This window comes from Poecilia reticulata, linkage group LG1 (genome assembly GCF_000633615.1).
Source record: "Poecilia reticulata strain Guanapo linkage group LG1, Guppy_female_1.0+MT, whole genome shotgun sequence".
Taxonomy (NCBI): domain Eukaryota; kingdom Metazoa; phylum Chordata; class Actinopteri; order Cyprinodontiformes; family Poeciliidae; genus Poecilia; species Poecilia reticulata.
In genome coordinates this window covers 23,891,471-23,905,199 of record NC_024331.1, presented here as the reverse complement: position 1 = coordinate 23,905,199, position 13,729 = coordinate 23,891,471, and the positions used below count along the sequence as shown (strand labels likewise).

The 13,729-nt window shown below is 38.3% G+C and overlaps 2 protein-coding genes across 2 annotated transcripts; one reads left to right on the top strand and one right to left on the bottom strand.

Moving 5' to 3' along the window:
• Positions 1–70: 70 nt before the first annotated feature.
• serhl (serine hydrolase like) lies at positions 71–5,512 on the bottom strand. Its single transcript, XM_008414984.2, has 12 exons — positions 5,327–5,512; positions 4,205–4,348; positions 3,329–3,442; positions 3,100–3,141; positions 3,003–3,022; positions 2,162–2,236; positions 1,757–1,866; positions 1,604–1,683; positions 1,482–1,516; positions 1,330–1,406; positions 1,144–1,231; positions 71–830 (listed from the first exon to the last, which is right to left on the bottom strand). Exons 1-12 carry the CDS (start codon positions 5,382–5,384, stop codon positions 687–689), a joined length of 987 nt encoding a protein of 328 aa, XP_008413206.1. The 5' UTR covers positions 5,385–5,512; the 3' UTR covers positions 71–686.
• A 2,530-nt stretch (positions 5,513–8,042) lies between these two features.
• On the top strand, positions 8,043–10,302 carry mb (myoglobin). The gene is given in 5 exon segments (XM_008415051.2): positions 8,043–8,078; positions 8,080–8,154; positions 8,864–8,949; positions 9,582–9,801; positions 9,895–10,302. Coding segments are annotated over 5 exon segments (543 nt in total). The 5' UTR covers positions 8,043–8,057; the 3' UTR covers positions 10,036–10,302.
• The last annotated feature ends 3,427 nt before the right edge of the window (positions 10,303–13,729 follow it).

The following is a 13,729-nucleotide window of genomic DNA, read 5'->3' as shown; positions in this document are numbered from 1 at the left end:
AAGCAGATAATTAGACAATTAAAAAGTCAATTAACAAAGTCTGAAACATGAACGAAAACTGAGGCATGGAAACAAAACCATGAATGCTTTATTTGGTGATTAAGCAAAAAGAAGCACAAGCTTGACTAATTGTCTGATTGCAATTACAGTAGAGCCTATAGTCTCAGCCTTATTGAACTTTTTGAACAAGATCATTTCAAATAAGTCAGTCAACCAAAGCAATCACAAATCACAATCAGTGGATTAGGGTGGACTGCCTGTCTAACATATGGTTTAAAGGATATTTGAAGGTAATTAGCACCCTGGGAAAAAAAAATTAAAGTATGTGTTTCAACTTTATTTAATCTACATTTTGATCCCTAAAACTATACTTTGACTGCCCTTGATACAGAGCAAGACACACCATAATTATCCCTTTGACAACCATGGTTCTCACTCATGGTTTGTTCACTTGCTCATAAGGCAGAAGCTGTCATCACAGAAAATCATGTCAAAACAGGTTACATACTTATGCATATTTAATGAAATAGTTAATCACACATAAAAGCCTTCTAAAACAGCTTAAGGTTTTACTTCTGAGCTCCACTTCAAGAGTAAACAGAGCTGGATTAATGCACAATTCACAACCTTGAATCGCAAAAATTGACAAAAATTGAAAGATGAATGTTTGTCCTACGGTGTGTTCACTATAACTTAGGAGGATGAGCATCGTCGGAGCCTGCTGATGCTGAGAGCGCTTTGTTCTGCAGGAACTCCGACACAAGCGGTGCGACCACTTCAGGGTTATTCAGGTGGACGTGATGATCGCCTGGAACCTGCACCACCGTGTTCTGAAACACAGAAACATGCTTGTAAAAAAAACAAAACAAAAAACTTAACATTAATTGGCTGTTTTCTCACCAGTGTGTAGGAGAAAAGACTGATGTTAATGTGGCACCGAACGTTTATAGATCATGTCTTTTGAATTTAGCACCTTCTACAGGAGATGCTGATAAATACGACTAGTTAAGACTAGTGAATAATCAAGTGAAATACTAACCTTAAAATTAGTTTTAAAAAAAGCAGTTTCTAGCAGATCTTTTGAACTTGAATATCGGTTGACACAGCTCTCTTGACAAAAGCAGTCAGGAAGAATGAACTCACATGTCGGTCCCTGTAGGCCTGAAGAAGAGCTGATATATTTTTCTTCTGATCAGAGTCGGCAAACATTTTCTCAAAGCCATTTTCTGCTCTGTTAAATCAAACAATAAGCACACGTATTCAGCGTGAGGCATTCAAGTGGAATCGGAAAAAAACAACAAACAAAGTGAGGCGGAAGAAGATCTTTACAGAACAACAAGGACAGAGGCTTGTATGCTTGACTGCAGCCCCAGACTCTGCTCCAGACTGATCCGCACTACGTTTGTCTAAAAACACAAAAGAAGGGTTCACAAGCTGCATCGCGTGGCTGCAGGGAGTCAAACGGCGCAACGGTCGCCTACCAGGTTGATCCGAAAGTCTCTGGAGAACAGAACTCCTGCAACAGAGAATTATCAGTCATGCTTTCAACTCCTTTATGAGGACAAAATACAGCAGGTCAGACGTGAGAAGGATATTCATGTACCTCCTTCAACTTTAACTAGGCCTCGCTCTAGGAGGATCTTTGCAGACTCCTCAGTCAAACTTGGGTTTCCAGCCAAAAGCCTAAATGTTGAACACACATTTAGTGTGACATGTAATAAGTCTTGAGAACAGCTGACATAAGAAGGTGTGGCACCTCTCAACGGCTTTTTCGTAAGTGTAAACCCTCGTCTTCTTATTTTCTACCTTCTTTTCAAACTCTATCAACTCATCCAGGCCCTGTCGTAGCACTCTGGGCATTTCTTTCTGCAAATAAAATTACATCCAGCGATGTCAGAAAGTATTTTAAATAATCCATCTTTCATATTATTCATTTCTCTGAATTGTCAGGGACAATCCCAGAACTGGATCAAATGAAGCAACAAATGGATCATTTTGAATCCAGCAGGTCCACATATCATCATTCAAAGAGATAACATTCAACAGTATTTCCAACATTTACATTTTTTATTTTTTATTTTTTATTGAATGCAAAAATCTTTAATGACGTTCTGACATAAGAATTTAACTGAGAAAGCCGCTGCAGTGTTGGTGAAAATACCGGATCTGTGGGTAAGAATCCGTAGGAATCCAGCAGCACCAAGGCGTCCACCATCTCTGGATAGAGAGCGCTGAACTGCGGAAAACACCACATGGACGCACGTCATTTATACATCGCCTTAAACTTTTCTGTGTTTTGTTTCAACAAATAACAGTATTGCAGAACTGTGAATTGAAAGTAAAATTATACCTGCTTTTCAACATTTAAAACATCTGCAGATTTGGCATGAATTTTCTTTAATAGTGGCTCTACAAATTAAGAACTATTTTTGCTGTAGCTTTACGGTTTTAGGTTAAATCTCTATCACTTTCACACATCTACAAGCTGACATTTTTCACAATTTTTCTTTGCAAAACATGTTTGCTGTTTTAAACCCCTCTGGTTCTGGCTCTAGTTTTATGTTTACTGTCCTGGAAGCTAGAGTCCCAGTTAAACGACATTTAACTGAAGTCCTAAAAGGGATGCGGGTTTGAATGTTTTTATCTTTTTTTTTTTCAAAATCTCTTTCTCACTGTTTATTCAATGTCACATGTTGTTTTTATTTTAATTATGTAAAGCACTTTGAAATGCCTTGCTGCTGAAATGTGCTATACAAATAAAATTTGATTTATTGATTGATTGATTAAAGCTAAAGCTAAAGCTGAGTCTCAACTGTTTTGCACCATGTTATTAGTTATTAACCTGCATTTAGCTCCATTCTCTTCCCATCAAGTCTGGCCAGATTCCCTGTCCTTACTGAAACCAAAGCCTTTGTCAGAGCATGATGCGTGATGCAGAGCATGATGTTTCACAATTTATGTGAATTATATGTTTGTATCCTTTTGCAAGGAGGCTCACTCACCATTCCAGCTATGTTACCACCTGAAGCAAAAACAGGAACGTTATTAAATTACAAGAATATTTTATGGCTCTAGTTTGTTTACTGTATCTTCACTCACCCATGCTGTGGCCAATGATGGAGAATTTACTCAATTGCAGAGCTGTGGGTGTAATTTTTCACATCATCAACCCCATTTTGAACCATAAAAGGATTCTTAAACTCCTGGTCTTAAGTAATACACCACTACTTTCTGGTAAACTGGAAATACATGCTGCTAGCTAGCGTAGTGAAATTTGATTTGATATAATTGCCGAAATGGGAGTTTGCCAGTTCTGACCGTCACGTACCATCAACAACTCTACGCACGTCCATCACGTAAGAGGGGAAGGCATACAGAACTCCAGGAGGGCGATGGGATGAGCAGCCGTGACCTGCCAGGTCCACTGCAAAGTATCTGAAGTCTGAAAAAAGAATGAAGGACGATGAGGAGAACTTTTCCTGCTTTAAGAGTTACGGTCACAGTTATTGGCACCACTGGTAAAGACTTTTAAGCAGCTTTGAAAAGCATATGTTTGACATCTAAATACACAATCTAACACTGGAAAAAACAATAAATTTAAGTAAATTTAGTCAGTGGGAAAAAACATCCAGGGGGAAAAAAAATCATCGGTGCTGTACTTAAAGTGTTGGTTGCTTTTGATTTTTAGATTTAATAGTTATTGTTGCCTTGGGTTTTATATATATATTTATAAAAATGAGTCAGGACGTAGATGCAACACAAAAGCTGCTCAACAATAATCTTGCACTTGTAACTAAAAAAAACTTATTATTTGAAAATGGGAAACAACTGAAACAGTGACAAACTAGACTGGATGAGAACCCAAGGTTTTCTTGGTGGTACTCTTCGAAGCTCACTGTTAGCATCACGGTGTGACAGTATCCATAGAAACCATAAACATGGAGTTAACCGAATGCTGATGGGACTTTAATTTGAACTGAGCGCTTTGGTCACATGAGATTAAGGTTGGTCGGTTTTGCTGCGGAACAAACGATAACTATGTGGAAAAGCAACACATGTCCACTGTTAAATAAAATTGAGAGCTGCTATTACTTTCATAGACCCCATGCTACAGTAAGGGCTGGGGTCTGATTAAACATTCAGTGCGATTAGAAAACATGTTTCACATTTAATGCAAAAACAATACAAAACAAAAAACCCTCACCTTTAGGTAGAAGAGGGAGCAGCTTGTTGAATGTCCCACAGTTGTCTGCCCAGCCATGCAGGCATAGAACTGGGCGACCGTGATCAGGACCCCAGACTTTACCTCTGATCTCCCCCCATGGGACTGGTACGCAGAGCTCTGTAACTGGACATGCAGTGATGATGTGATTAGATACTTAATGTCAATAATTATGAGTGACTTGGTCTCTCAAGGTAATTTTAGCCCATCAAAGACAGACATAAATCATTTTTTTATACACTGAAAGTTAAGCAACAAATGGTTGCTTCCAAACATTTCCTAATGAGCAATATCAACATGTCAAGAAATGTAAAAACAAGAGCACAACAAAAGTTTTACATACATTATTATCCATTTAATTATTATCCATTTAACCTGAAGGCTTGAAGTAAAATTTTCCAAGTTTCAAAATGGGAATACTCAGTAATTCAAGATGGGACAGACAGAGTTTTGAATAGAGTTGTAGATTTCTTGAGTCAGGCACAATCTTTCCTCAGGCTCCTGCTATATGTTTGTTATTGAAGAGATCTGAAATACTGAATGTATCCAAATGGATACCTTTTGGTTTAGTTAGGTCCTGCAGGTTGATTTGAAAGCATCAGAAATCAGCTCTACCCCCAAACTCAAAAGAATGAACCAATGCTAAGATTCCGTCTTATCATAGTCATGAATCAGATTTCAGACCTGTAAGCTACAGACCAGGATAACAGAACAAAAACTGAGGAACTGAGCTCATCTGAATTGGTGGTGGACCACTGTCTGCATATTCACCATTTCGTGGAAACATCATGAGACCCGTGAGATCATGTTAATGTTAATGCTCATGTTCAGGAATGTTTGCCACCACTCCAGTCCAGATCTTACATCTCTGTTTGACTGAAGTCACACAGGCAGCTTTTTGTTTAGTCAGGAAGAGACTTGTTTTCACATGACTAGCAAAAGGGGGGGAAAAAACCCAGCAGATTTGAATTTCTGCTCCAAATTCAAGCTGGATAAATAAGTTCAAACTTTTATTTTAGTTTTTTTTTTTTACATAATCCTTATGTGGCCCTGCCGATCAACTACTATCAAACCCGCGGTAGACATGATTATAACAATAGCTACCTGCTTGCTTCATTGTACCGGACGTTACGTGTCTGACACCTTTTAAAGCCTGTATCATCTCGGACAATTTCCCAAGTAAAAAAAAAATCTATTGATTCAAAGTCAAATAAAACAAGAAAAACTTGCTGTCAACTTTGAACCAAACGTTTCAATTCTTTCTTCCGGTTGCTGCATACCAGTTAGTTCAGTGGACGCTGCTATTGGATAAGCTGGCATCCACTGAGAAGTTTGATCCAATCAGCGTTCGGTCGGGGAGGGGCGTACTTTTCACCCAGTGCAGTATTAAACATTAACCAGCAGAGGGCAGGTTTGTCACTTGATAACAACAATAGACACTATGATGCCTACTTATTTCTTCATTTCTCCCCCCATTTTTTGTCACGTGATGAAGCTGTTTTGAATCATCACGCAAATTTTTAATTCAAAGATATCCTAAGAAATTACAAATGCAATTGTATATTTTTCCTTTTCATATTTATCTTCTAATGTTATTATTGTTGTTATTTGACTTTTATTCTTATTTCTATTTATTCATTTTTGCATTATTTTGCAAAATCGTGTGACTAAATGCATGTTAAGAAGTATTTAAACATGTACATGCATGTTGTTTGCCTGTAGATCGGTTTTGCATTATGTGAGAACCTTACATATGAGGATCTTGAAATTTTAGGTTCAACAACAGTGAACTGATGAAACTACAAATGAAATAGCAAAAATGCCATCATGGAATGCTTTGAGGAAACAAACACATAAAACTGAAGTGAACTTGTTGGAGCATTCCTTTGTCAAGCATGGGACACAAACAGTTGGTCAGATGGTTTGCATATTAAGTTTTTTTGTCTATGAGGGTTATTTTACATCATTCGCAATTTTTTTTTACGTGCATGGTTAACAATCCAGAGAAATTTGGCTTTTAGAGAAAACATTGCAGCTACAAAACATCTAAGGTGCAGGTGTAAGCACGATAATAATAACAATCTCAAACTTTGCGTGAGTGCATTATTGTTGGTTTGGACAAGTCTTAAAAAAAACATCCAACTTTTTTCTATTTCTCTTCTTGAATGGACATGTCTATTCAAGATTGTGTGGGTCAGTGTATGACTTTAAAGCCTTATTGTCTCTAGGGAATCACAGGTTGTTTTGCATACTGCAAACAGAAAAACAGAAAACTGTCTCTGAAGGTCAGTTTAAGACCACAATAGACCTTCTTTGCTTGAGCTGCACATCCTTTTAAGATGATGTCCTTTGTATACTTACCGGCTCTATTTCTTCAAAGCCAAAACAGGAGGGTTTTTTTTTTTCTAACATCCAATCTTGCGGAAACGCGAGAGCAGAATAAAGGAGGGAAGTATCCCCTGAGCAACGCTCAGCGGGGAGCATTTATGGAAACAATAAATCACAGGTCTAATTGTGCAGGTTTTAGAATCCTGGAAATCGGATGAAGCACAGCTACAATCTTTACTGCTAGTGCTGAAATGAAAAATGCCTGAAGTAGAGGCTGTAACTAGCTAAAATAAAAATAAAAAACAACATAGCTGTTGGTTTGATTTAATTATAGAACGTCACTAAAAAGATCAGTGATGTGAGTTGTGGCTTTTGCCATGTTGAAGGATTAATCTGGGAAAGATGTTGTCTATGAAAACTTAATTTTTACACATGTAACTTTAATACAATCATGTGCATTTATTCCTAAATTGTTGTGTTGGGATCCAGTCCCTAACTTTGATCGTAGAAAATATACTGAAAGAAGCTATATAGTAATAAATTTTCTTTGTGTGTGTGTGTGTGTGTGCATGTTTGTACACATTTCACTTCCATGTTTAGATGACATTTTCATTCAAATTTTTTGCTAATTTTGAAGACGCAACACACATGTGGAAAATGGTGCTCTGGCCTGAACCGTCCAAACCGAACTTTGGTCTACTTGCAAAACAATATGTTTGACAGAAAACCTTTGGTAAAAAAAAATGGTGGTGGCAGCATCATGGTCTGGAGTTGTTTTCTTCAGCAAGAACAAAGAAGCTGGTCAGAGTTTCTGAGAAAATAGATATAGCCTCCAACAAGAAAACATTATGGAGATTGAGGATGACGACACTGAACCTCCAAGCAGAGCTACAGTAAAAGAGTTTGCATTGAAAGGTGGCGCTGGGGTCCAACAATATAATACGTCTAACAGTTAATCTGTGGCAAAACTCGAAAACTGTTGTTCACAGATGCTCTCCTTCCAGTCTGACCAAACTTCAACTATTTTGCAAAGAAGAATAGGCGGGAAATTTAAATTTCTCGCTTTGAAACGAGACAAAACCCCAAAAATTTGGATTTTCCTTCCACTTTATGCACGAATAAAGCCCAAACAAAATTCACCGAAGTTTGTGGTTGTAACCTAAAAAAATGTGGAAAAAGTTCAAGGAGCATCTAAGCAAATGCACAGATCCTCTACGTCCGTCAAACAGTTGTTGATCGAAGAGTTTTGACCATATTTGACAGGCAACGCCTGCACCTGCACTCTTATTGTATAGGAAGTAAGAGGATTTTCCTCTGGTCTGTATGAATAGTCAAAAATCATGGAGACGAGCATCTCACTGAGGAGGGCCAGCAGAAAAGTTACCACATGATGATCACTGAGCTGATGTTTGTTGGGCATCAGAGGTCGGTGGTGCTGAGAGTGTTTTTAAGAGACGTGCAGGAAGAGCGGTAGACTGAGAGGAGTGCTGGAAAAAAATTGGGTGGCATGACAGAGGGAGGGAGTATAAAAGGACAGTTTGAGGGGGAGAGTCAGGCCAAGGAGAAACTTGGATAACCACACAGGATCATTTTTCAGCTTGCAGGTCAGTAAATACCTTTACTATTGATTTTGCATCAGAGTCTCTGGCAAAAACTGGAACATTTAAATGCATATCAAAAGTTTAATGTAAGTTAAATCTAAATCAATAGACTGAGGAACAGTTTCTTTGCAAAAACTGTTAAGATAATTAGTCCTGTTTATAACAGATATGTTCAAAATGCATAGAAATTGATCTGGGGGCCTTCTTCCACAAAAAGATATCTTTAGATCATTTTTCATGAAAATTGGACGAGCATGAGCAGGTTTTGGAGAACCATTGCTTTTAATGAGAAAAATATCAACAATTAAAAGAAAAATGCATGCATTTTACAGCTATAATAATCTTTGATGACATTAGATGCATCTACTGTGCATCTAATATCAGTTTAAATTATACAAAACTGCACTGAGGCTTTATAACACCGTCACTAAGGGCAAATGAGGTAATAGATTCAACTCTTTCTGGCAATGAGATGCCCTTGAATGGAGTGGATTTTGGCCCGAGGCCACCAAACCAAACAGGAGAAATGCAGTGCCACACAACAAGATAACACTATTTGTGGAGCTTTTACAATCCTCCTAAAACTGGAGGGTGTTTTTCTGCCGCCTCTCATTTTTAGAAAGAAGAGCCTCAATTCCAAACTAAGTGGTGTTTTTTTTTTTTTCTATGCTATTTTATACGTCTGTTTCTTGTCAGACTTTTGTCTTCCCAGATCATGGCAGATTTTGATATGGTTCTGAAGCACTGGGGTCCGGTGGAAGAGGATTACAACACCCATGGGAATCTGGTTCTGACCCGGTCAGTGGCTCTGGAACGATAAGACCGTTTCCATCCTTGCGTGACAGATTGTTTTCACAGCAATAATTAGTGCTTCAATAACCACACGTCCTCTAATGTGAATGAAGACGGTTGATGGTTGTTCATTGTTATGATTTATAAAAAATGCAAATCAGACATCAAATTGAATATTGGTTTTAATCGGTTATTTCAGAAAATGATTTTGTATTCTGTTCTGTCAAGCAAGCCGATGTTAGCTGGTCAGGCTATTATTCATGCCTGACAGTCATGCTGCTGATTTTTTGTTTTGTTGCATGCATGTTAAAATGTTAGTTCTCCAGTTTCAGTAAGCTGGCCAGCAGTGTGCAGCACCGAGTTACCCAAAGTTCCAGACAGTCAGAGAAAACTTCAGTTGCTCAGATATTTCCCTTAGTACCTTATTAAGAGGAATTTCTGGGATTAAAAAAAATTGAATTCCTACGTTTTTTTTAAAGCAGTACTGATGATACTGGTAACCAGCCCATCCCTTCTCATGAAAATCTAAGTTGTTCATCTAAATAGTTTGTCACTGGGGAAAAAGATGTTAATGTTAATGTTAATGTTTTTGGTGCAATAACTCATCATCCTTTGATTCTTCCTTCGTTTCCCCGCAGCTTATTCCAGGAACACCCGGAAACCCAAAAGCTGTTCCCGAAGTTTGCCGGCATCGCTAAGGGAGACCTGGCCAGCAACGCGGCCGTTTCTGCCCACGGCGCCACTGTGCTGAAGAAGCTCGGTGAGCTCCTGAAGGCCAAAGGCAACCACGCCGCCATCCTCAAACCCCTGGCCAACACTCACGCCACCAAGCACAAGATCCCAATCAATAACTTCAGGGTGAGGATGCTGCCTTCGTAACAACGCTTCCCCTTTAAAACGCTTCTCTGAGAGTGGTTTCCCTGACTTTCTCGATGTTTTCCTTCCGTTCAGCTGATTACTGAGGTGATCGCTGAAATCATGGGGGAGAGGGCCGGCTTGGACGCTGCCGGCAAGCAGGCCCTGAGGAACGTGATGGCCGTTGTCATCGCTGACATCGACACCACCTACAAGGAGCTGGGCTTTTCTGGTTGAACAATGTGGTCGCACTGGACCGTCTTAGATTTCAGCAATCAGAAAATCTTCCACTTGCAAGCACTTTCACACCTTGACATTCAATGATTAGTAAGACTGATGATAATATTAACCTTATCCTTAAAAAAATGTTTAATAAGCCCAAGAGACTTGCTTTTGTTGTAACTGACTGCTTATTCGCTTAATGTACATCTAAATTCTTGAAAAAATGGTTTTATTGTACTGTAAATCTCATTTTACCAATAAAGAATGATCTGCTTCTTCTCACTGCCCATTTCTTTTGGTGACCTTTCTGTGTGTTTGTATTGTTTACCCTGAAGGGGAGCTCCAGTAACGATCTTCCTGTGTGAAACACTGTTGAGAACAGAACGTGTAAAACATTTTGACACAAAGTAACTCTGACAGAAAAGTAAAGCAAGATAAAACTAAAAAAATAATAGTGGAAGTGAACAAAGTCAACGCTATTTCACAGAATTACAGACCAATTAAATAGTTTTGCTGACTGCAGTCAGTATGTGTTTGATTCTTGATGATCATTAAGGGTGCTGATCTCCAGTCTTCACTTTTTGCTGTAAATAATGAATTGGCTACTTTGTAAACACCAGATGTGGCAATGGTTTAAAAGTTCATAAAAAAAAGTGTTCACTTAGGCCTCTGTTGCATTGTGGAGTATGGAGTTTCTTCTGCTTTGGTTTTAGCCCCTTTGGACTAGCTATCAGCTTTAATCATCTGGATCTTTGCTAAATGAAAACTGTTTTGGCCGATTTTCGATATTTAAAACAGCTCACACAAAAGATCTTCATACGCATACAAGAAATAAAACACTAAATTAGCTTATATTAAATATCACAGAAGACTGTTGCTATGCTTATGCTTACATTCTCAGACACACGGCAGGCTAGCTACGTGCCACATCAGTTCGCCTGAGAAGTGGCGGCTTCTCCATCCTTTGTAAGTTTACCAGAAGAGATGGTGCACTTCTCAGAACTCCTTGTTGTTATTTATCCCGCCAGAATCAGAATAAGTTGTTGAGGTGATGCAAGCATCAAACTCTGCTAACATTACTTTTGCATTTTAAGAAAACTGTGAGACACATTTCTGTTAATCAAAACAAAGATTTATTGTGAAAATGTATATATTTATTAGCTATAATTATAGGTAAACTATATCCCAAAAAATCTCCTGTTGTTTTGAATTGTTAAAATTCCTTCCACTATTCTTCACCTTTCTGCAGAATAACTTCATAAAAGTTTTAAAAATATCTTTAAATGTAACTCAGTCGCATGGTATGTTTTAAGAAAAAAATGCTGAGAATTCTTATAATTCAAAATCTGAATATAGTGTTAGCATAAAAGCATGCAGCAGTGTCAGAGGACTTGACTCGTTTTAGATGAATTAAAACCGACAGTAGTGTCTCACGCTGTCAAATACAAAACTACTCAAACACAGAGGTACTCCAACCTAGCTTTTCTTGTTTTGCTGTTGGACCTCTTCAAACAAAGCACCTTTATCACATTTCAATACTGTCACGACTGTGTGCGTCTCCAAGAGTGGAAAGTCATGGCCTTCTCTTTCAGCTTGAATGGTCAAGTGCCTCTGTCCGTTTTAGCAAAGACGTGCGTGAAAGAGCCAAGAGATTCAAGGCTATCAGCGCTATCATAGACATTCCTCCATCCCACTGACATCCTGTTATCCTTCCAGGTCCTCACTTGATGCCAAAACACTGTTTGGTTAACTTGTCTGACGGATAATTGCCTTGATGATAACCTCCTAATAGTGCGCGTGTGAATGTGTGTGTGTGTGTTTGTGCACACATTGCAGACGTGACACAAAGCACAATCCCTCTGGGGAGACACACCTCTGCCTCCACTTCTCCTCAACCTTGTCCTCTGAAGTTCAAACGGCTGACAGCTCAGCTGAGGTCAAAGCTTTTCAGCGGATCGGTGGACCCGCATTACACGATACGCTTTGTGAATGAGGGGCAATCAGGTGTATGCTTGAGAAATGTGTCACGAGATTTTCTTAGTTATGTTTTTTTTTTTTTTTTCTCAGAGTTGGTCTGCGTGGTAGAGCTTGTTTTTTTTTGGGTGGGGGGAAGGATGGTTCTGAGTTACCACATGCAATTAAAGAAATCAGCATTCACGGAAATTATTGCAATCACTGTAAGTGCTGATTAGAAGATTTTATTTATTCATCTGAGAGCTTGGTGGGAGTCTGGGAGGCTAAAGAGAAGGTTGAAGCTGTATATCTAAAATCATGCTGTAAAATTTTGCAAAGCAATGCCTCTCTTTGTTAGCAATGCCACTCTCAGTTTAATGTTCTGATTAAAATGTTTTAATGGTTAACACCACATGCACCCCCTTTGGATGTCCTACGCTTTTTATTGCTTTTTACAAATCAATCAAGATCAACATTTTCTTTTTCTTTTTTGACAAATCAATTTACAAAAAACTTCAATGTCAGAGTGAAAACTAATAAAAAGAAAAAAAGACAATTAAATAAAAATGGGGTATAAAATAAAAGACTGCATGAATATTCACCACTTTCAAGTTATTATTTAGTAGATGAACTTTATGCTGCTATCACAACACTGAGTCTGTGTAGATGGGTCTCAGGTATACTTGCACAACTAGACGCTACAATTTTACTCCATTTTTCCTTGCTTTGATATTATTATGTACAAATATTACGTTCGACAAAGCCCACTCTGCATAACAGTAGTGCGTATAATTAAATGCCTACAAAAATATTCAACAGCAATAAACATTCTCTGACCATATCAAACAACAACAGCAGAGACAGGAAATTGTCTGATATCTCAAAATGACTTGATGGCTCCATCTGCGTACTCAAGTTAATTTGGACTCTGTGGACATTCACAGGGCCACGGCCCAACGTTTTGGCAGGGAAACAAATTGTATACTTAGCAAGATTTCTAGCATATCCTTTCTTTGACAGTTGGCAGTAATTTTAGTTCTAAGTGGAGAGCGAGCAAATGTATATGAACTCAATGCAAATAACTTTAAAAAAAAAAAAAAATTCCACAAAACTGACTTTGCTATGAACAAAAACGTTTACCAGCTTCATGTCACTCCTCATGAGCATCTCACAAAATAAGAAGAGCGTAAGAAAGTTGAATAATTTCAGCAATTCAGTTCATAAAGTGAAAAATACATATCATATCAGTGATATACTGTCATATGAAAAAGTTTGGGCACCCCTATTAATCTTAATTATTTTTATCTCTAAATATTTGGATGTTTGCAACAGCTATTTCAGTTTGATATATCTAATAACTGATGGACACAGTAATATTTCAGTATTGAAATGAGGTTTATTGGACTAACGGAAAATGTGCAGTACGCATTAACACAAAATTTGACAGGTGGAAAAATATGACATTAATATTTAGTAGATCCTCCTTTTGCAAAAATAACAGCCTCTAGTCGCTTCCTGTAGCTTTTAATGAGTTCCTGGATCCTGGATGAAGGTATTTTTGACCATTCCTCTTTACAAAACAATTCCAGTTCAGTTAAGTTTGATGGTCGCCGAGCATGGACAGCCCGCTTCAAATCATCCCACAGATGTTCAATGATATTCAGGTCCGGGGACTGGATGGCCATTCCAGAACATTGTAATTGCTCCTCTGCATGAATGCCTGAGTAGATTTGGAACGGTGTTTCAGATCATCGTC

What these genes read in the sequence shown, in the direction of transcription:
- serhl (XM_008414984.2), bottom strand. Translation starts at nt 5,384, where the DNA reads ATGATACAGGCTTTAAAAGGTGTCAGACACGTAACGTCCGGTACAATG. An exon ending in GAGACTTTCGGATCAACCTG is followed by an intron (nt 1,407 to 1,481) that starts GTAGGCGACCGT and finishes TTGTGTTTTTAG; the next exon opens with ACAAACGTAGTGCGGATCAG. An exon ending in GCCTCTGTCCTTGTTGTTCT is followed by an intron (nt 1,232 to 1,329) that starts GTAAAGATCTTC and finishes TTGATTTAACAG; the next exon opens with AGCAGAAAATGGCTTTGAGA.